General features: G+C 41.5%; 1 protein-coding gene across 2 annotated transcripts in view; it reads right to left on the bottom strand.

Moving 5' to 3' along the window:
- Nucleotides 1-725: 725 nt before the first annotated feature.
- The window catches only part of HTR4 (5-hydroxytryptamine receptor 4), a 227,673-nt gene continuing 205,411 nt past the window's right edge, over nt 726-22,987 (bottom strand). For both annotated transcript variants that reach the window (XM_043520172.1, XM_043520171.1), the window contains one exon: nt 726-4,998. In XM_043520172.1, coding sequence (XP_043376107.1) covers nt 4,911-4,998 — 88 coding nt within the window. In that variant the 3' untranslated portion in view covers nt 726-4,910. The remainder of the gene's footprint in view (nt 4,999-22,987) is intronic.

Raw genomic sequence — 22,987 nt, 5'->3', positions numbered from 1 at the left:
AGAAAGAAACTCTCCTCTCGGCTCTGTGATGTTCAGTGAGATACTCTGAGAATTGATACTACCACAAAAGATCAGTCTCACAAAATTATACCTGTTCTCTCATCCTACAGAAATAGGTTTTTGAAAGGAAGATGGGTAAAATATCATTATTTTTAAAATTCTCACCATGACACTCTCTACATAGCAAGGGAGTCAGAGTATTGGAGCAAACTCGGATGTGTACATAACACAGCATAGGGATTCATTGGGAGATGAAAAAAATGCATTTTGGAGAGAGGTCTGAAGGAGGTGGGCAAAGAGGGAGAAGGTCTTGAAGCACCTGGAAGGATAGCAGACTTGTTAAGGATAAGGAAACTTTAAGGATCTTGTTGTGTAACCCCTAGGCTCCCCATTATTTTCTAAGCTGAGGTTTGATTGTCTCGATTTGCATAGTCACTTACAGGCAATGCAAAGCAGGTGTGTAAAACCATACCAACTTGCTTGGGTGGTTTTTTACACTAACTTTGCACTGGTATAAATGATGACACAGATGCCAGGCAGAGGGGACTCAGGCCCGACACTGATTCACTAGATAGCAAATGAGAAAACAACTTCAGCACTCTGGGCCAGATGCTTAGCTGTCATAGATCCATCATCAGTGGCGATCTGTTGATTTACACAAGCTGAGGATCTGATCCTCTTTAAAAAACTGGACCTTTCTGACCAGCTGTAACATGCTATGTATCCAGTCTGATTTTCCTAACTTTTGAATGTTGATTTTGTTCCATAACTGTGGTGATAAAGTGCTGCCCTGATGTTTCAGGATGATTGTTACAGTCATTGTGCAGTCCGAAGCACTTGGAATTCATGTCTTATTACTTCCTCCCCCTATCACGGATTAGTATAATTGTTCAGAACTGCATAGCTTTCCCACTAAGTGTAATAGCACTAATCAGAAAGGCACTGCCTCTCACATAGCATCACCAAGAGGTGCTATAGCCACTTGGGAATGCTCCTCCAATTGGGTCGTCCCATGTAAATACAGTGTAAACAATGCAAACAAATTGAAGTGAACTAGACAGTAATATACATAGAGGAATTTTATTTTTTTCAATGGCTGATGCATTACATACTATTCAGCACCGTACTTCCGCTATGCTGAATCAGATTGAGACCAGGTCTCTGGGCCGGTGCTCCAAAGTGGCATGGAAATCACTACCCAGAATGGTCCATGAAATTATGAACTCACAAACCACTGAAGTCAATCAATGAGCAGCAACTGAAACTTCAGAGAAGGAAAAAAACAAGGATTGGTTCCAACCAAGAGGCCTCCTGTTCTCCAGAGAAGCACTAGATTGCTGTGGTGTTTGAAAATATGATTTACTTCGACCAGAGAAGCGTTGCTGAAACTATTGAGTAGTTATAAAATAATACTTGCCAGGTGGCTAGTGACAAGTTAACTTCCATGAAACCTTTTACACTTTGGTACCAACCAGTCATTTGCCAGAAGTGACCCAGATCATGGACATTGATGTTTCCTAAATGTACTATGAGGTTTTAGAACAGGAGTACTTCTTGTTTCAGAGCTGCTGATTATTTTGGCTTGTGAATCAAATGTCCCATTTAGAACCCCCTTCCACATTTGCCATGAGTGAGTAAGACAGTGTTCTGGATTTTATTTTAAATTAAGATGAGATATACTGTTAAAGCACATTAGAATACATTAGGAAAAAATAACACTCCAAGAGTGAAAGAAGGAAAAATGAAACTCGATTGCACATGTCACCATGCTACGGGTCTCATCTCACTCACAGAAACCTTCCACTGATCTTTTTCAGTGTCTTTTTATGGGGAAAAAGAAAAGGGTTTACTTGGTTTTTGGTTGGTTTGTTTGCCACTTAGGATGAATTCAAAGTCCCAACACTGCTTGGGCTACTGTCACAGAACTCAATCCTGTAAATGCTGTTCATATGAAAAGTTTCACTGAGAACTAAATCACAGGAGTAAAGTTGCTTGGCAATGGTCTTCTCAAAAGCACTCAGCAATGGCCTAACCCTTCTCTCATTGAAGTCAATAGAAGTTGTATCATTGACTTCAATGGGAGCAGAATTAGGCCAATCCTGAGCACTTTTGAGAAGCCAACCCTACACCTGGGCCTTTGTGATGAACCAGTATTTATCTCAAATTGTGTCTCTCATGCGCTGTCAGGGTTCCCTCCCCACTCTGAACTCTGGGGTACAGATGTGGGGACCTGCATGAAAGACCCCCTAAGCTTATTTCTACCAGCTTAAGTTAAAACTTCCCCAAGGCACAAGTCCCTTCTTGTCCTTGGACAGTATTCACTGCCACCACCAAGTGAGTTGGACAAAGATTCAAGGAAAATAACCACTTGGAGTTCCTGTTCCCCAAAATATTCCCCCCAAGCCCCTTCACCCCCTTTCCTGGGGAGGCTTGAGAATAATACCCTCACCAATTGGTACAGGTGAGAACAGACCAAATCCCTGGGTTTTTAGGACACTAAACCCAATCAGATTCTTAAAAAAACCAGAACTTTATTATAAAGGAAAAAAAAGTAAAAAAACACCTCTGTAAATCAGGATGGAAGGTAATTTTACAGGGTAATTAGATTCAAAACAGAGAGAATTCCCCTCTAGGCAAAACTTTAAAGTTACAAAAAATAGGGGTAAACCTCCCTCTAAGCATAGGGAAAATTCACAAGCTAAAACAAAAGATACTCTAACGCATTTCCTTGCTATTATTTACTATTCCTGTAATTTTAGATGTATCATTCAGTAGGAGCTGGATTATTTGCTTGGGCTCTCTCTTTGTCTCCCGAGAGAAAACACACAGATCACAAAAACAAATCCTTCCCCCTCTCCCAATTTGAAAGTATCTTCTTTCCCCATTGGTCCTTCTGGCCAGGTGCCAAATAGGTTAATTGAACTGATTAACCCCTTACAGGTAAGGGGATTCTGTACCTCTGGCCAAGAGGGATTTTATATTACTGCATACACAAAGGTTGTTACCCTTCCCTTTATGTTTATGACACACACTCTCTTAGAACACCTTATATTGGCTGCCAGTGCCCTCAGTAAAATATGAAGTGTCAAAGCCAACAGTTCTGTGCCTGGTGCTAACCTCTTTGGGTTTACTAAATTTAAATTGTTTGGCTCTACCATTTCATCTAATTAGGGCTATTCCTGGCTAGTCTAATGATTTTTAAAAGACAATGATGAGAAATTTTAGCATGGAGTTTGTCCAAGGACAAAGAACATTTCAAGGAAGTCAAGGCTAATCAGACACCATGGTTAGAAAGCTGCTTGCTGTTATCGTGCAAAAAATCCTCTCTCAGAAATACTTTTTCTGTGTTCAAAGCAGGTTGTTTTTACAGTAGATACCTGTCACATAGCAACAGAACATTAATAAAATAATAATAATTATATTTATATGTTAAACTCCCATGTTTTAGAAGCTTAGAATGGGAAAAACGCTTCTTTTTAAAAATAATAAATAATGTCAACTTTTTTCTTTACATTAAAAAAAAAATCTGTACATGATTACACAATGTAACAAAATACATTTCTGTTTTCCAGGCTAAGGCCGTCATCTTTGGGTTAGATCTTCATCTAAGGAGGTTACAGGTCTACGGTTTAGAACCTGTGTATTTCCCACTGCACGAAAATCAGACTCCCAGGGTTCCTTGATCTACAGCATTGCCTGTCATTTACATGCAAAGGAGGAAGCTGCCTACAAGGAATGTAGTAATATCTGCATACAGGATATGAGATTATTGTAAAAGGACAGGTGCATAGGGCAACATTTGAAAGTTCTGAAGCTTTTTCTTTTTTTTTAAGCCTCACAACTGGAAGGGGGGAGGGAAGAAAAAGCAAAACACCCAAGTGGGAGTTTGTCTTCCAACTGTAGCTAGAAAAGCTCTTTAGATGACATATATTTATCAACATGGCACTTAGTGAGCTATTACAGATTGATATTCCCTAAGGACTATGTCTCTTGATCAACCTTTCTTTTACAGGCAGGATGCCCAAAGTTTGCCCAAATAAGGACTACTGCATCTAATCGGTAGAAAATGGGGCAGATTGTGACTACTGTCTAATGGCTAATATAGAGCAGCACTTGCTGGGACTTGAAGTCTCTGTGGGCCATGTCTCCATATCAAAGATGATATGTCTCTGTGGGCTGCATTTTAGATCCTCATGGGCTATTTTTGCTCCTTGGCTCTTTTACCAGAGATCTTGGTGAGGACCCTCACTGGAAAGCATCTACAGGGAAACACTTTCTATTTGATATTGCGCTGGACAGGGGGAATTGTCAGCTCACACTGACGGATCTCACCATTGACGGTAACTGAGAAGGAAAAGAATTCCTCTTCTTTTCAGAAAGAAAACACAAGCACTACATCTCTCCTGACAGCACCATGTTAGGCATAGGTGTGACCTTGAGCAGACAAAGGAGGCATTGACTGCAGTTCAGTGTTACCACTTCAAGTCAGACTTCGAAATCTTTAAGATCACAATATTGTTGCCATAAAACAAAGAGGCGGCATGCAGCAAAAAATGGCAGCTGGCGAAAAACCATAAATCTCAGTGTGGATATGTGTGCAAGGGCTTGTGTGCGTGCTCTTTGAATACAGGGATGGAAGTTTGCACACCTCTGAAAAGCACTGACATTAAGGCCCTGCTGCGTTAATAAGGTCCAGACATCCTCCTGAAGCAACAGAGAGGTCTCTTCAATACTTCTGCACATTGCGTCCTCTCCTCAGCCTCATCAGTCACCTTATTCATGCTGCTAGCCATTCCTATCAAATCAATACAGGAGGCACCATGGAAATGCAGACATATGAGCTTGCGTTAGAGTCCTGCTGCCCAAAGTCATCTGCTGTATAGTATGTGGTTCCCCTGCCAGGGTCTTCATTAGAAACAGGACTCCTGGGATTCTGGGTCATTGTGGATGGGAAGCTTCTCGTGTTCCTGATGTTGCCCATTATGTAAAACTGTGTACCTAGAAGGGGGGAAAAGCAAAACAAATAGGAGTCACTAGAGCAAATTAAAAAGGACAGACTGAGCCTTTTCTCTTCTCAGGAGAGTCTGAGACCCAGGCAGGTGTGATGTCACAATGCTCCCAATATCCCGTTTCCGTGCTCCACCTGCCAAGTAAAATGTAAATCCAAACCCTGTTCGTGATGGCAGAAGATGTCTGTGACCCTAATGTTAACCCCAACCCCTGCAAAGTAGGAACTTGCTGGTTCATGTAGAACTGAGCTATAACACGTACCCATAACAAACCAAGCTAATAAATTAGGAGACTCAGGATTCTTTGGGATGGATGTTGGTGACTGAGTTGTCAACACAGAATTGAATCTCTTTAAAGCAAGTATTAAAAAATCACTTTGCTCTGGCTTGGAATGTATGTGTCCTTTAGAGTGACACAGAGATCTACCCTCTGAGTCACGTGAACCATACACTAAAAACAATTGATTGCTAGTAATCTCAGTTCTTTTAGTACAACTGTCCTTAGTACTGATCATTTCATGTCCAATCAAATCATTGCTATACAGGATTACAACCTTCTGGAGACTCCTGAAATACACACACTTCCATGATTGAAAAATGAGAGCATTCTACAGGCTAAACTCCACTTCATATTCACAAATTATTGATTTCCTGCAGACTCTGGGTCCTAACTGATGGTGCCGTGAATGAAGGGTGGGAGTAAGGACTATCTAAACTACCACTATCTTATTCCACTATCTAAACTACCAGGCAGCCTCACGCTGCCCTTCTCAAAACAGCTTTATGTACAGCAAGTGGCGTTGCTGGCTTAGGCTGGTGGAGACCCATTGTTCTGGTTGCTGTCTCCCCTAGTAAAAGGGATTTGGAGTGCAATACTTAGTGAAAAAGGGAAGGTGTGAGATGATCTGAAGGCTCCCTAGCAACTGGTGCCAAAGTGGCTCATACAAATCCTTGCAACACTTCATATCTAATAATCAGTCTTCCTTGCAAGAGTCCAGACTCCCCCCAAAATGGAATTGCTCCACAGAACTCGAGGGGAAAAAACACTGTTCACTGAAGCAATTAATTATAATGACTTCTCCTGGTGCCACCCTGTGAGGCCAGATGTTCAAAGCAACTCAGCACCCCATGTGGATCCAAAAGCTGGCATACTTAATGCTTCTCCACGAGAGGTGGTTGCTATGTCAACGGGAGAAGCATCTCCCCTCCTCTCCCCTGTGGATTTTTCACACTCGAGTTGCATAGTTCTACCGATATAGGTCTGTAGTGTAAATCTGGCCTAAGTATCCATGTACACAAGCCTTTATTCTCCTTCATCTGAAATTTACACATCTGAAACAATTACCCAGTTCTAAAGTGCATGTTTAAAAAAGAATATGATCAGTTCTACTACTTTTAGCATGCGTGAAGAGGGGAGGCAAATAGCATTAGACCCAGGATTTGTTCTTATAATACTCTAGCCACAGAATGTCTAGAATTGCACACTCCTCTGTGCAGAGTAGGGCCTTTGGATACGTGTACTAAGTACCTATCTGTTAGGACCTGTGTAACAGAAAAGGACCTAAACCAAAAGCTGAGATATGAACACACCCAAACTTTGGGGAAGACTGGCTCTGGATTTAAATTTGTCCTGGCTCAAGCTCATCTCTAATACATCTACCAGCTGTTTTAATACTGATCACATGTGGATATAACCATGGAAACACCTTACCAAGAGATGGGTTGGATTCCCCAGCACTTGAAATCTTTAAAATAAAGATCAGATGGCTTTCTAAAAATATGCTTTAGCTCAACCATAGGATATGGGCTCGATGCTGGAATTAGTGGGTGAAATCCTATGGTCTATGCTAGACAGGAAGTCATACAAGATTAACATAATGGTCCTTTCTGTCATTAAAAATATAAGAACAATTTGCAAAGACTTGATTTTTGTATACTGTGCCAAGTCAGACTGAACTCATTTGTGCAAGAAGCTCCACCAAGGAAATATCAGCAAGCCAGGATCTGTGCTATAGCTGAGTTAAGAGAGACCATGTGCTCTGCAGAATGATGCACAGTCTGTTCAGCAGCAGGAGAGACAGCTATTGAAAAGTGGCTTCACACAAGACACTCAAAGGAGGCGGTATCTCATGCATCTCTGCTTGTAGTCAGACAGGAATTGTCCACATTTGGCATTTTAGCGGAAGGTGCCATCTGTACAAAAAATGTGCAAGCTAAAGAGAAACTGTTAGTGTGCTGTAGAATCTCTCAGGACAGAATTTATTTTCATGTTGTTTCTGGTGCTTGGTCCAAAAATTCCAACTGTTTGCCATCTTGGGAGATGGGCATATGGGGGAGGGAGAAGCATTCTGTATCACAATGAGCAATCATACCACGGTGTGAAAACTAAAACAAGTTTAGTAAAAAATAATAGATGTTCTGTATTATTGATGCCTGGAAGATTTCATAAATATACTGCCTAAAGGGCTTTTCCATTGGTGGACTACTGTGCTATGTGATGGTTTCTCGGTCGTTTCTCCTTTCATATGACACTTCAGACTGCTTAACTGTTACACTGCTAACCTTTAAAGTCCAGATGTAGAAGATCATAGGGCCCTGCCATTCTCAGATTACAACACTTTATTCAGTCTGCTCTCTGGGATCATCATCTTCACTTTACAGGCACAAACATTCACAGAAAGCACATTTCAAATTGAAATGCACAAGCATTTGTGCAACTGAATTTTACACTCACTGACACTTGAAGCACATGCGTATTCATCCAATCGGGAAACAACATGCCATGTGACTTCCCTCACCAATGACAATTAAGCAACACTACGTGGATTCTGAATAGTCAGGATAAATATGTCAAGAGATATTTGTCAAGTAGGTTTGAATAATGAATAAATCTGAGGAAATCACAATCCATGAACAGAAAAAGAGGCTAAACTCATTGAATAAATTATTCACTGCAAATTATTTGCTCAGTTCTGCTACCTACAATGAGTCTCTAGTATGGGATTTTTAAATGCTGGTATATCAAACTCCATTAGAAATAGCTCCCCACTCTTCCTATCATGTCTGAAGCTGACTCCTCCCCTAACTCAGTAAAGAGTGCTATTGCCATTTCATTTCAGACTGCCAATCACCCACCAATAATGCCCGATAAAGGAGAGCCATTATTACCCATAAAGGAACTTCTGCCTTAGGCTGTTTGCATGCGTGCAAAATGATATTTTAATTGTGATAATGACCAATTTGGAGATAATTGCTTCTCCAGCACACACTGTTTCTGACAGTACAATGGGCTTTTTAATTAAATGGTGGGAATTAGCTTTCGGCACAGTTGAGGTGACTGTCTGGATAAATCCTTGACGGATTCATGATCGAAATGAGGCGGCTGTGATCCTAAAATATCTTGGGAATTCACCAAATACAAGGAAAATAATCACCAATAGGATATAACTTTCTTGCAGTTTCTCCGTTAAACTCTCAGCTGATCACCCACTCTCCTCCTCCTCCACCCCCCCATATACTGATTTGTACAATTAGGGAAGCAAAGCCAAGAAAGTTAGTAGTCTTTGGCTCCCCCAGCTACCCTGTGCTGCAAAACAGTCCCCAGAACTGTGGGAGTTTGTTGTGCCTGCTTGTCCCACTCCTTCCAATGGGAACATTGAAACTGGGATGAATTAGTTAGGAGGCTCCCTATAGAATTATCTGTCATCACGGTGGGGAGTCTAGAAGATTATTTATGGGGCTTTATTGTATTAAAACCAAAGCAGGGAAGAAGCCCGCAGAAGCGAAGGTGGCCATCTTTGCCCTAGAAGAAAAGCCCCTGGAAAGTTGTCTCACAGAGGTGACAGACCAGGATAGTGTGTCACCTGCAAGAATGACATGAGCTAACCCTGGAATGAAGCTCAATGTGCTATGGTGGCTGAGCTTCCTAGATGTAAACTCTAGCCCTGAGCCCAACATTAGACCCAGGATTTGTTCTAGTCAAGGGGACAAATTCATTCCACCTCCCATTCTGAGCGTGGTGCAGGGGCTGGGGTAAGTAGTGGCTTGACACTTTTGTACCTCCTCTTTCTGAGGGCTACTCTATGTTGTGCACCACTACCAAGAGTGCCGGCGCCCTTCTAGCAGGCAGAAATAGCTGGAGAACAGGAACATGCCTGTCCCCATTCCCTGGCATGCCCCTTATGCCTGGGTCTCTGTGAAGGTAGTATAAGGCCAGCTACACTGACTATACCTGCCCGGGATGCCCCCTACACCAAGGGAATTCCCCAGTGGCCATATACAGCATTACATGCCAGCAAAGACAATGTGAAAGCCCTGTAGAACAGTCATGAATCAGTCCCCTTAACTTTAACAATAGCCCGGGCCTAGCCCTCACATTCAGATCCATCTTCATCTCAAGAACCCTGGCTTGATTCAAGTCTGTAATCTTACATTAAATTAACCTTGGTGGCTACCGCAAGGACAAGGGGCCACTCCACACCTGGAACAATGTCACGAACAACGTGCAAGGATTTGGGTTGCATTAGCAGGCACAGCACATGAAAAACCTGTGAGGAGTGAAGATGGCCCCTGCTGGCTTGAGCTGTCTCACTAATGGACTACAGAAGGGAACTCATGCGTGGCAGCTACCTGAACTTTTCAAAGCCGTAGAATAAACATTGGGCTTATCACTGGCTCCAGTCTTGTTAACCTTTACAAATAAAAATATTTATTCCCAAAGTGTAATAACAGCAGAGAAAAAACCCAAAAGCGAAATACTCAGAACACTCCAAGCATGGCGAAAGCATCAATCTCAGCCTTGCTGAGGACAGATTGACAGAGAATATCTCTGCCTCCCTAAACCTATTCCAGGTAGTGCAGCCACATCTGCTCTCCGTTTGGTAATCACCCCCGAATCTGCCTGTTTATAGTATCAAGTGCTTGCTGAATAGGAAATTTTATTTTCGATTCACGGGAGCCTGGTTTCTGTTGTTATGGTAGGAAAACATTTGTGGAAGACTTATACCAAGTTCTGCAGCTGCTTACAGACTAGGCTTGGAAAGATTTGATTTGATTGGGGGTTTGTTAATTCTGTACCTCACCCAGAAAATGAAGGAAACAGTTTTTCATCATCAACATTTACAGAGATAGAGAGGGGTTTTTTGTATCACTTGAAGGTAGTAAAAGTCTCTGTAGGTGCATGTTTGTTTTGTGTTTGTACATGTGTGCTTTTGCTTCTCCATGTACATTGAACATTTGTGTTCAGCATATAACTGTGTTAGTGTATATGTGGTTTTGTGAGTATCTGAGTTGGGACTGTGCACAGTTTGTGGGTACATCTGTTTTAATTCACACATTTGCTGAATCAAATGCTTTAACTTAACTGGAACCCCTTGCCTTTTTCATGGACTGCACAGCCTTTTAGGACCTAGGCTATGTCTACACTTAAAATGCTATCGCGGCACAGTTGCACCACATTACAGCAGTGGGAAGGGTTCTCTCTTCCACTGTCTACACCAGGGGTTAGGCTGGCTTAATGGCTTCTATCAGTGCTGTGGATTTTTTGCACCCCTGAGAGACATAGCTATGCCAATATAAGTTTTCAGTATACACCAGCCCCTAGTACATAGTAAAAACATTCTGTCTGCTATGTAATACACCTGTTTAAAAATAATCGGTCCCCACTTTGGGATTTGGGTACCAGGAAAATTTTAAATCTGAACTCTAAGAGAGCTGAACATATTACTATTTGCATCACTGTAGCACAAGATAGAAACCCTATTGTGCTGAGCTCTGGCCAGACATATTAAAAGACAGTGCATGCCCTGAAGGGTTTACAATCTAATTTAGATGCAACAAGTGGGCGTAACAGATGATTGGAGCGGATGGAGGTTCAGGGTAACTCTCACAGGAACATACAGTTACATAGACTTGCTATATGACAATTAGCAGGCTTCAAGTTAAAATACATTTTTAAATAAATCAGAAATAGTAGTGATCTCAGGGATCCCTAATGAAGCTTGGTAGCAAATGCAACCAGCCTTTCAGCTGCTCCCTGTTCCAACTCTACCCCTGCACTCTGAGGGCTCAACTCAACAGCAGCCTTGTATCATTACACTTAGTTTTCTATCTGTGCCCTGAAAGTATTTGCATTGCATCAGTAAAGTACTACAGGATCCTGTAGCTGTGTGATAGCTGTGGGTTGGAGTGATGCTGATTACTCTGGTCTTCTGTTTCATAACTGATGAGTGGAGGAGGAACAAAGCCCTCAGCTGTTTCTCTCCTAATGAGGGCTGTGAAGAACCTGTCTGATGAGAGAAGCTTCATTTTGGAACAGCAGTTAAACTGGGCAGCCCCCAAACCTCCCTAGTGTAATGGACTATGCTAATTGCTATGGAGTTGTGTGCTGAAGTCTAAGTGGGAACAAATGCACATAAATAGGGTGTGGTAACAGGGCTGGAATGTAGGTAACACTCAGAGCTGGGTCAGTACAGAGCATTGCACCCTAAAGAGGCTTTGACACTGCATCTCTGCCTTTATTTTTGTTAGATCAGATCCTGAAGTCTTAATATGAAAACCCATGGCACAGAAGGCTCAGAGACAAAATAATCCAAAAGATCTAAAATTCACATTATTGTCTGCCTGAGCAGAATGTCCAGTAGATGGCAGAGTTGAAGCACCCCACAAAATAAAGGAGAGGGAGATGGTGAAATGAGATTTCAAGAAAGGAGCCTGGTTGACAGATGGCCACTTCCAATTCCAGTATGAGATTCCAAGGAGCCTCTGTTATTGTCAGACATGTTGAGAAACCTGTCACTGTAGTAGATAAAGGCAGGCAGGCAGGATGTCCTTAAGCAGGCTGACCTGAAAGGCAACAGAGATAGAAGCATCCCGAGGATGCTGAAAAATTTGAAGACCTCGGACTTCTTCTATGATTAGATCCTAACAGGTTCAAGAAGACTTAAGTCCCAACTACATTATGCAGACAAACTGTAGTAGGAGCAGTTTGAGTGAAATCAGAACAAGAGGGGAGGTGTGCGGGGTGGTGGCCATATATCACTGGAACCCAGCAAACACGGTGAATCAGGAGTTGAGGGCACCTCTTAGGGTTGAAAACTGTGTTGGTCTAATAACCTTCCATGCCTGCCTTTTCTTAGGAGACTGATACATAAGAACATAAGAATGGCCATACTGGGTCAGACCAAAGGTCCATCTAGCCCAGTATCCTGTCTTCCGACAGTGGCCAATGCCAGGTGCCCCAGAGGGAATGAACAGAACAGGTAATCATCAAGAGGGAGATTCCCAAACTGAGCCATTCTTGGGTGACAGATCTGAGGAACTGTCCCAAATTGAGATGTCATTAGAGGAGGTTTTGGAACAAACTGATAAACTAAACAGTAATAAGTCTCCAGGACCTGATGGTATTTACCCAAGAGTTCTGAAGGAACTCAAATGTGAAATTGCAGGACTACTAACTGTCATCTGTAACCTATCATTTAAATCAGCTTCTGAACTAAATGGCTGGAGGATAGCTAATGTGACGCCAATTTTTTAAAAGGGCTCCAGAGGTGACCCTGGTGACTACAGGCCAGTAAGCCTCACTTCAGTACAAAGTAAATTGATTAAAACTATCGTAAAGAACAAAATTGTCAGACACATAGATGAATATAATTTGTTTGGAAATAGTCAACAAGATTTTTGTAAAGGGAAATCATGCCTCACCAATCTACTAGAATTCTTTGAGGGGGTCAACAATCATGCTGACAAAGACAATCCAGTGGATATAGTGTATTTAGATTTTCAGAAAGCCTTTGACAAGGTCCCTCACCAAAGGCTCTTAAGCAAAATAAGCAGCCATGGGATAAGAGGGACGGTGCTCTCATGGATTGGTAACTGGTTAAAAGATAGGAAACAAAGGGTAGGAATAAACTGTCAGTTTTCAGAATGGAGAGAGGAAAATAGTGGTGTCTCCCAGGGATCTGTACCGGGCCCAGTCCTATTTAACATATTCATAAACGATCTGGAAAAAGGGGTAAACAGTGAGATGGCAAAATTTGCAGATGATACAAAACTACTCAAGATAGTTAAGTCCCAGGCAGACTGTGAAGAGCTACAAAAGGATCTCACAAAGCTGGGTGACTGGGCAACAAATGGCAGATGAAATTTAATGTTGATCAATGCAAAGTAAAGCACATTGGAAAACATGATCCTAACTATATATATACAATGATGGGGTCTAAATTAGCTGTTACCATTCAAGAAAGAGATCTTGGAGTCATTGTGGATAGTTCTCTGAAATCATCCACTCAATGCGCAGCAGCCGTCAGAAAAGTGAACAGAATGTTGGGAATCATCAAGAAAGGGATAGCTAATAAGACAGAAAATATCATATTGCCTCTATATAAATCCATGGTACACCCACACCTTGAATACTGCGTGTAGATGTGGTCGCCCCATCTCAAAAAAGATATATTGGAATTGGAAAAGGTTCAGAAAAGGGGCCACAAAAATTATTAGGGGTATAGAACGGCCTCCATATGAGGAGAGATTAATAAGACTGGGACTTTTCAGCTTGGAAAAGAGGCAACTAAGGGGGGATATGATAGAGGTCTATAAAATCATGAGTGGTATCGAGAAAGTAAATAAGGAAGTGTTATTTACTCCTTCTCATAATACAAGAACAAGGGGCCACCAAATGAAATTAATAGGTAGCAGTTTTAAAACAAACACAAGAAAGTATTTTTTCACGCAAAGCACTGTCAACCTCTGGAACTCCTTGCCAGAGGTTGTTGTGAAGGCCAATACTATAACAGGGTTCAAAACGGAGCTAGATAGATTCATGGAAGATAGGTCCATCAATGACTCTTAGAAGCTAGGGACACCATTCCTGCCCATCCTGGCTGTTTGCCAGAAGCTGGGATTGGGTGACAGGGCATGGATCACTTGATGATAACCTTTTGAGCACCGGCCATTCGCCACTGTCAGAGGATACTGGGCTTGATGGACCTTTGGTCTGACACAGTATGGCCGTTCTTATGTTCTTATGTTCTGTTCTAATCATCAAGTGGTCCAACCCCTGTCATCCATTCCCAGCTTCTGGCAAACAGACATAGTCTGCAGACATATTCTGTGCTGACCCATTGTGGCTGTTTACAACATCCCTTTTATAGCAATCACCCTATATAGTGTCCATTTCTCAAAGCTCTGTTCCCTTCAGATGCACTGAGAGAGAGAGAGAGAGAAATAACCCTTTGCTATAGAGCATCAGAATTACAGTGAACAATCACTTGGCAGCCCAGAGTAGGTTATTTTAATGGACCCATCATTCTGAAATAAGCCTTCCACCATCTGTTTGGCCTCATAATTACAAATGCAAACAACATAATTCACAATTGCAACATAAAAAAAAATAGAGACAAGATTAAGATGATTGTGAATGGTAGTTATTCCAGGCCATCAAGCATCTGTTCTGCTTTATTCCTTTTTCAGGCATAGGTGGAAAACAGCTTCTCTGATTCTTTATTTTGTACCAAACTGTAATTCACAATGTGCTTTCCTGCAGTAGTTACAGATGTAGCAAGAGAAAATAGGGAAGGTTTCGGGCAGACAATGTGATATACTCACGTCCGCATTAGTGGTGAGGTGAAGAGACCCATTTAAGCTGTGCGGAAGCAGAGTGGGCCATGAAGCATTTTGGGCAGGGACGCAGGTTTATCCCAACCCCAACTGGAAGAAGTTGCAAAAGAGTTAGAAAGGGGAGAAAGGGGGCAAAAGGAAAAAAACACTTCACTTTTAAAAATAGTATTTCCCATGTTTAACAGTGTTAAGGGAAACACAGTAGCTCCCAGAGATCCCAAGATGTGTGAGTGGGGACTTCATGGGCAAGGTTAAACAGCCCATGGCTGTGTTATCTTTCCCAAATTACTTCTATGAACCTGGAAAATGGATGATGAGCTGCTCCGCCTCCAGCCCACTCATTCCTCTCCCTGCTCATTTATCTCCACCCTTTCCCCCAGTAGAAAACTAGTTAGATAACAACTAGTTCCTTACGTACCATCGGATGAATTTCACCAGGGCCTGCCAACTTGAATTTCCAGTAGTTCTGTTTGCTTAATTCTCAGCTGTGATACTTAAGTAACTATAAAAACTATATACAGTATATCAATATTATCATAAAGCATTTACAATGTAGATATTAAGCTACAACTCTTCAGTAGAAAAATGCCTGGCAAAAAGGTATGGAGTAAAATTTTCAAAAGAACCTAAGTGACATAGAAGCCTAAACCCCATTTTCAAAAGCACCTGAAGTTGCACTGACTTTCAATGAGACTTAGGTTCATCTAAGGCCCAGATCCTCAAAGGTATTTAGTCACTTAACTCCCATTGAATTCCCAGTGACTTTGAGGATCTGGGCCCTAAGCCACGTAGGTTTTTTTGAAAATTTTACCCCTGGCAATGTTGAAGAAATAGTTATACATTGCAAATTTCTTCAGGGACACAGTATATACAAGGTATACCCCTTATTCCTGTTTAACGGTGCCGGTCCAAAAGCAAGCAGAGCTTGCAATAGATGAGAACAATAATATTAATCACTAATTATCTGCACTCATGTAACATCTTTCATCCAAGGACTGCAAAGTACTTTTTAAACATTAAATGATACTTAGCTACTTACTCTGAGGTAGGAAACAATTATTTTCTCTGTAGATGGGGCACACAGAACATGGCAACAACAACACTGCATACATTGAAACATATGGCATTTGGAGGCTGTGGGTGTTAGGAGCTAAGAATCAGGCCCAACTGATTAGATGTGGCCCAACTTCTGCTTTAAGTTATATCAGAGAAAATCCAGAGCAACTCCTGTCTGTGTTACTTATATGGCCTCCATCTAAGCTCTGTACAATCTTGAATGTATTTATACTGTAAGTTATAACATCCATTTAGATAGGGAAGTGCTATTCTCCCCAACTAATGGATGGGGAACTATGGCTCACACAGACTAAGTTCTTTGCCCAAGGTAACACAATAAGTCTGTGGCAGAAAACTGAACCTGAATATCTCACGTCCCAGGCTAGCACCCTAACCAGTGGACCGTCCTTAACATGTTTAGAATTAATTTCCACTTTAGTTAATTCTATACCTTTATTTTGATTTGCTTCCCACTTTAGTCACATGTTCTTTGCTGATGAAGCTGCTTTGAATTTTTCATTAAAAACAGAAGCCCCCTCCATAGCCTATATTTGTGGTTTTATGCAATGGAAGTGAACAGCAGTCATATGCTCTTGGTGATTAAGTTTTCATTTCAATTGCAATATGTGGATTTACCAGCTGTAGCAACCTACATGGAACCCAAAGGTTGCAAACAGCAGTGACTTTAAGTCCTGGTAGGTTCTGTTACTCTTAGTTTGTTTTAAATGCAAGAGTATGCTTAATCCCGTTACCAGACTGGGGTTAGACTGGAACGTTCTGCTTGATCAAGCACACAGCCTAATTTGGACAAATTCCTCATCCGTTTTGTTATGAATTGACATTTTTGTTCTTTGCCAACCAGATAAAAAAGAAAAATTCAGTTCAAAAGGAAACAAAATGAAAAATGGAAAATATTCAATGCAAATTGTGAAACATTTTGGTTAAACAAAAACTGCTTTTTACATTGAAAAAAAAATCTCACTGGAACAATTTTGACCAGCTCTATTCTCTGCACATTATGATATAATTACAAATTAGTCTTCAACAAATCCATCTGGGAAAATCAAGATTCTACATCTTCAGGCTATTTACTGTGGCACTAATAAGCAAAGCATGCCTTTCCCCTTATGGCTCCTCATAAGCAAATATTAGTGGGCCTGTGGTAAGGAAGATGGAGAACAAAAGTAAAGGGAGAATTATATCTGCACTGAAAAGTATGTGAAATAAGACAAAAAATTCACCCACAACCTATTCCTATTGGGCTGTTGGCACAAGAAGCTCCACCACCAGAAGTTCCAGTTCTTCCTCCACATTTGGAGGCATTTTAAATCTGTGGGTCCAAACCTATGTTGCAAATCACTAATCACAGATGGTTCTCATGGTTATCTGTGCCCCACTCTTAATAAGTGTGTGGACTTCATGGAACAAACTGACTTCCTTCTCTTTGCTGGCTCTGAGCAGAATGACTCATGCCTCCAGAGAGGGAAAATGAACTGCCACATTTGGGTAACAGTTGACAATCGTTACAGGATGTTAAGGAGTACAACACCACCTACTCTATCCTGGGAAGCAGTGACTCTGCTGGAAAAAGATTTTGGGGTTGTGGTGAAGAATCAGCTGAACATGTGCTCCCAGTGTGACAGTGTGGACAAAAGGGCTAATTTGACCCCTGGTTGAATAAACAATCTTGAGTAGGAATAGAGAGGCTATTATACCTCTGCATTTGGCACTGGTGTGACATCTGCTGGAATAGTGTGCCCAGTTCTGGTATTCACAATTCAAGAAGGATGTGGATAGACTGGAGAGGGTTCAGAGAAGAGCTCCGAGAATGATTAAAGGGTTAGAAAACATGCTTTATAGTAACAGGATCAAGGAGTTCTATTTATTTAGCTTAAAGAGAATGTTAAGGAGTGACTTGATTACAGTCTATAATTACCTACATTATTTAATATATTTTAAACAAATATTTAATAATGGGTTCTTCAATCTAGCAGAGAAAGGTATAATACAATCCAATGGCTGGAAGTTGAAGCTAGACAAATTCAGACTGGAAATAAGGCACAAAGTGACCATAATTAACTACTGGAACAACTTACCAAGTGTTGTATTGGATTCTCCGTAATTTTTTAAGTCAATATTGGATGTTTTCCCAAAAGATCTGCTCTAGAAATTATTTTGGGGAAGTTCTATGGCTTATGTTATACAGAAGGTCAGGTTAGAGGATCCCAGTGGTCCCTTCTGGCCTTGGAATTTATGACTTTCTGAACCTGCTCAATACAATTTCTGGGGTGAAATTGAGCTTGGAATTTACCTCTCATTCTGCTTTTTTGCTGATATGTGTTAATGTTGCAGAACATCTTAATTGATTTCATATTCCCTATTGGTAACCTATCTAATGTTTCCAGTACACCTGCTCAGATTGTCTCTCTGTAAATTACTCATTTATCCTAATTTCAAGAGAGAGAAAGATTTTGGTTTCTGATTTGTAATCTTTGTGTTTCTTTGCATGATTGACATCTTTTCACTCAGAGACAGATTAATGGTTTATAGAAGGTGTGTTTGTTAAAGATATGTTAGCCCTTTCACATACACCTCTGTAATTCCTTAGGATCTTCTTTGCCTTCTGAATGGCAAATTTTTAAGGAATTTCCTTTGAATGGACCAAAGCAGCAATGAAGTTTAAGTGTATGCAAGAGCTGGGAGACCACCATAGAACTGTTCTGTTACTGTTCACTGATGTTTAAGAATGTATTTCCTTTAGTCACATTTACACATTTGTTCACTTCCTATGAAGATTTAAGCATATGTTTTACTCCCACAAATGCTTGAGGAAAGTAAATTTTAAGCTAGAAGTGCCAAGGTGAAACTCTGCTAGTGCCAGTATTCAGACTGGCTCCCTGCATCTGCTTGGGAGCTAAATTTGTCTGCCTAGCTGACAAATGTCTCCATCCTCTTCTGCCACGACTATTTCTCTTCATTGCATACTGACAGTCAGTAAAGCCAGTAAGCATATTTTATATAAGGCACGGCTTAATGAGGCAGGAATACAGGGTTCCCTTACCAGAGTGCTGGCAAAGAAACAGTTAAACAAGTCAAACTAGTATCTTTGTAGCTAGAACCGTACATGCACATAAGTTATACTCTTCAACAGTCAGCCAACAAATCCTACAATAGGATACATCTTGACAACGGATACACAGCTGGCATGTTGAGACCACAGCTTACCAGGCTGACCAGTATGATTGCATTCTTTCCTTGTGCTCCCCCTCTGTCTGTCTGTATCCACTTCTTGTTTCTTGTCTTATACTTAGATTGGAAGCTGTTTGGGTCAAGCACCATCTTTTTGTTTTATGTTTGTATGGCTCCTAGCACGATGGGAACAATACCTGCAGCCTATGATGGGATGTTAGATGGGATGGGATCTGAGTTACTACAGAAAATTCTTTCCTGGGTATCTGGCTGGTGAATCGTGCCCATATGCTCAGGGTTTAGCTGATCGCCATATTTGGGGTCAGGAAGGAATTTTCTTCCACGACAGATTGGAAGAGGCCCTGGAAGATTTTTGACTTCCTCTGTAGCATGAGGCAGGGTCACTTGCTGGAGGATTCTCTGCTTCTTGAAGTCTTTAAACCACCATTTGAGGACTTCAATAGCTCAGACATAGGTGAGAGGTTTTTTGCAGGAGTGGGTGGGTGAGATTCTGTGGCCTGCATTGTGCAGGAGGTCAGACTAGATGATCATAATGGTCCCTTCTGACCTTAGTATCTATGAATCTATGAACACCAGTATGCCCCGAAAAGATTCAAAATTTCCTAAAATACCCCAATCAAGTTTGAAGGTATATTTGTCCTGCTATTGTCTCCTTAATATTTTTTTAAAGGAAAGAAAATTTACAGTTTGGGCCTTAGCAGTGCACAGTGGACAGTGTGGTGCAGTGTGTAAAATGTACTTAAATATAGTCAAAAAAGCAACTTTCCCACTACAACTGCATTTTTAACATCAGTTTCTCATGAAGGCTTTTAGATGGATTCACCAGCAATGTGGATTTTAAAACATTTTGTAGTCAAATTTAAATACAAATTTGTCTCGGAATCACTTGACATTCTTGAGCCATCGTATTCAATGTGTGAAGTATTTACTTCAGATCAAGTACATTCCATTCACATCTTGTGACCTGGAACTAAGCATATGCTCATCATTCTTTATTAAAATTTAGCTGGACTTTTATAAAAACAATTGCTTCCCATCCCACTTATTCCAGCCTCTGGTATATCTTGTCAGATCTCTCCATAGAGCCTCACTCCTAAAATGAGCTACCAGTTCTCACTTCGAGAAAGAAACATGCCACTGAAAGGAAATGTGTATTTTGACTTCCTTTACATCAGTTTGTTCCTCTTCTCCCTTTTCTCTTCTTTACAGATGTAACCCAAATAATCCCTGCACACTGTTTATTAGCAGAACTCTTCCTGGGTTCTCACTCTGCCCATTCAGCTTTGGCTCCAGTGGATTGGCTCTACATTAGCTGCAGTCTTAGGCACATTTCAAGAGTGCATCCAACCAGACATGTACAATCCCATGGAAGACAGTGGAGTTATACCGGGGTGAATCTGGCTCCTTGAGTTTGGTCTGTGTCAAAGTTACATCAGCTCAGTTAGGTAAAGTAATGTGATTTATACAGCTGAGGACCTCACTGGATTATGTTCACGAAGTGAAATTGAAGAAGCCAGTCTGGTAATTGGATGGTAACTTTCAGGAGATCCAAACTCAAGAGTGGAATACAGGACGGAGAATATCAAACACTTGGTGGTAAGTCTGTAGCCTCCAGCCCAATCAATGGTACTAGATTGAAGTTTAGAGAACATTGGTCACTGAGCCTCTTTTTCCTATGTTATATGGCAAAGATCACTGGTTGGGAGGAGTGTGCTGGATTGAGAACCTCAGAGACTGAAGTTCGTTATTTATCCACTGGAGAGGTACAGCATGGTCAGCAATAGTGCAAGTTTTCCTGTACTGCCTCTCTCCAATGTGCCTCAAATCTGACACTGTCTGATCATTTCTATGGGTGTGGACAATTCAGCTTGGCCTCTCAAGGGAGATTGCCAGGCACTGCCGCCCCTCTGCCACAGACCCCAGAAGAGAGAGAGATTTATCAAAAATCAAAACCAGGGAACTAGTTTGAGACAACCGATGCATTTCATGTGGGTCACCATGGTGGCAGTGACTTATAGTCATTACAGACAGGACTGAGAGGGCAAAGGCTCTGCATTCCATTATCTTTGCTCACCAGCCCAGATCCTCATGCATGATGCTATAAAGCAGGGGTAGGCAACCTATGGGATGCGTACCAAAGGTGGCACGTGAGCTGATTTTCAGTGGCACTCACACTGCCTGAGTCCTGACCACCGGTCCAGGGGGGCTCCACTGCCAGCCTGGGGTTTCATCCGCTGGCCCTGCTGAGCCTGCTGCCAGCCCCGGGTCCCGGCCACTGGTCCAGGGGGCCTCTGCAGCTGTCCTGAGGTGCCGGCCGCCGGCCCGGAGCTCTGCTCCTGGCCTTGGCCCGGGGCTCTGCAGCTGCCCCCAGCTGTGGCCCTCTGGCCCCAGCCTGGGGCAGTGAGGGGTGCAGACAGGGCCAAGAGGGGGCACAGCTCAGCATGGATCACATGGATTCTTGTTACTGGCATGCAAAACCTTAAATTAGAGTGAATAAATGAAGACTTGGCACACCACTTCTGAAAGGTTGCCAACCCCTGCTATAAAGTCTGGCCCCACTCAGAATAGTCAAGCTGAATAATAACCTTCTAAGAAGGCAATTGTATGCTTTATACACCATGGAAGTGTAGAAGAAGAAGAGAAAAGCATGAGACTAAAACTATCCGATCTTAACCCTATTTACAAATACTGACTATGAACTAATAGAATAGAAAACAGCTGAGCTTTTAAAAGATTTCTTTAAAGAATTTGTTAAGAGAAGATGGTCTTGGAGTTAAGACACTAGTCTGGACTTTAAGGGAACTAGGTTCAGTTCTGAGATCTGCCAGATTTTCTGTGTAACCTTTGGCAAGTTACTTAATTTCTCTGTGCCTGAGTTCTTCATCTATAAATTGGGGAAATTAATACTCCCTTTGTCCATCTTGCCTTTTAAGATTGTAAGCTCTTAGGGCTAGAGGCTGTCTCTTGCCACCTGTATGTAAAGTATCTAGCACAATTTGGACATTGTCTTGGTTGGGGCCTCAAGGTGCTATTGTAAGAAAAAATAATTAATACAATAGTTTATTCCAAATAACGTATGTAGTTTAGTTTAAAATGTTTTGCTTATGTAAAATGGGACTAGGCTAAAATACCCTTCAGTACAGTACAATCGGAGGCTGTATTAAGTACTTTTTAAAAATCCAATCACTCTACAAGTATTTGCTAAAATTCCTTCTTCCTTCATTTATGAAGTCGAGTATATGTTTCCAACTAGATAAGTAACTAGTATTAGATTATATTTGCCCAAAGCCCTTTGCTACAGTTGTCTAAGGGCATCTTCCTCATGGTTATGATTCTCCTTTTCCTCCTTATTATCATCATAGCATAGGAAATACTTGCATCTAGATTACCGAAGTTTCTGAAGTGTTCTAAGTTTGCTAAATGGAAATGTAGAGATAATTGCAGGTATGGTTTCATGCATCCAGTTTGAGTGTGTATATAAAGTCAAAGTACTTAGACTGTACATTTAGTCTGCATCATCTAGCAATGATTTTTTGTTCAATAAATGGAAATAACTATGGAATTATGTCTGTCATTCAGAGCAAAGATTTCAGCATGAATTACAGCCAACAAGTTCTTTCAAAGGTCAAAGTTTTGAGGAGAGGGGCAATAAGTTCTTGCATGGAATATATATATAGCAGCAATGAAAATCAAATGCTTCATTCAGTTCTAATTTGTTTTACTGACTAGCAGGGCAATAAACACCCTTCCCCCCCCCCTTTGCCTCATCAAATGCTGGATCCCATTCCATGCTATAACAGTTACACTGCAACAATGCTTATACACCAGACTCTCATTTGAAACCTAAACCCTCCTGCTTAGCACAAATCACAGAGGAAGATGCTCAGTGCAATAGCAGCACACTCCAGCTGCAGCCCATTAGCCGTGACAGTGTTTCACATTCCCTCCATCACCAAGAAGCCTTTGGCATGTCAGTTGTTATCTGTCATTGTTTCAGACCTCACAAGATGTGGAGACATGCCAAATACAGGGTTCTATGGCCCTAGTCATCCCACCCCTCCTCTCTTGAAGACAAATGGAGTTTTTCTATTGGCTTC

This window comes from Dermochelys coriacea, chromosome 8, assembly GCF_009764565.3.
Source record: "Dermochelys coriacea isolate rDerCor1 chromosome 8, rDerCor1.pri.v4, whole genome shotgun sequence".
Taxonomy (NCBI): domain Eukaryota; kingdom Metazoa; phylum Chordata; order Testudines; family Dermochelyidae; genus Dermochelys; species Dermochelys coriacea.
Note: the sequence above shows the minus strand (reverse complement) of the source record. Positions and strands in the feature narration are given on the sequence as shown.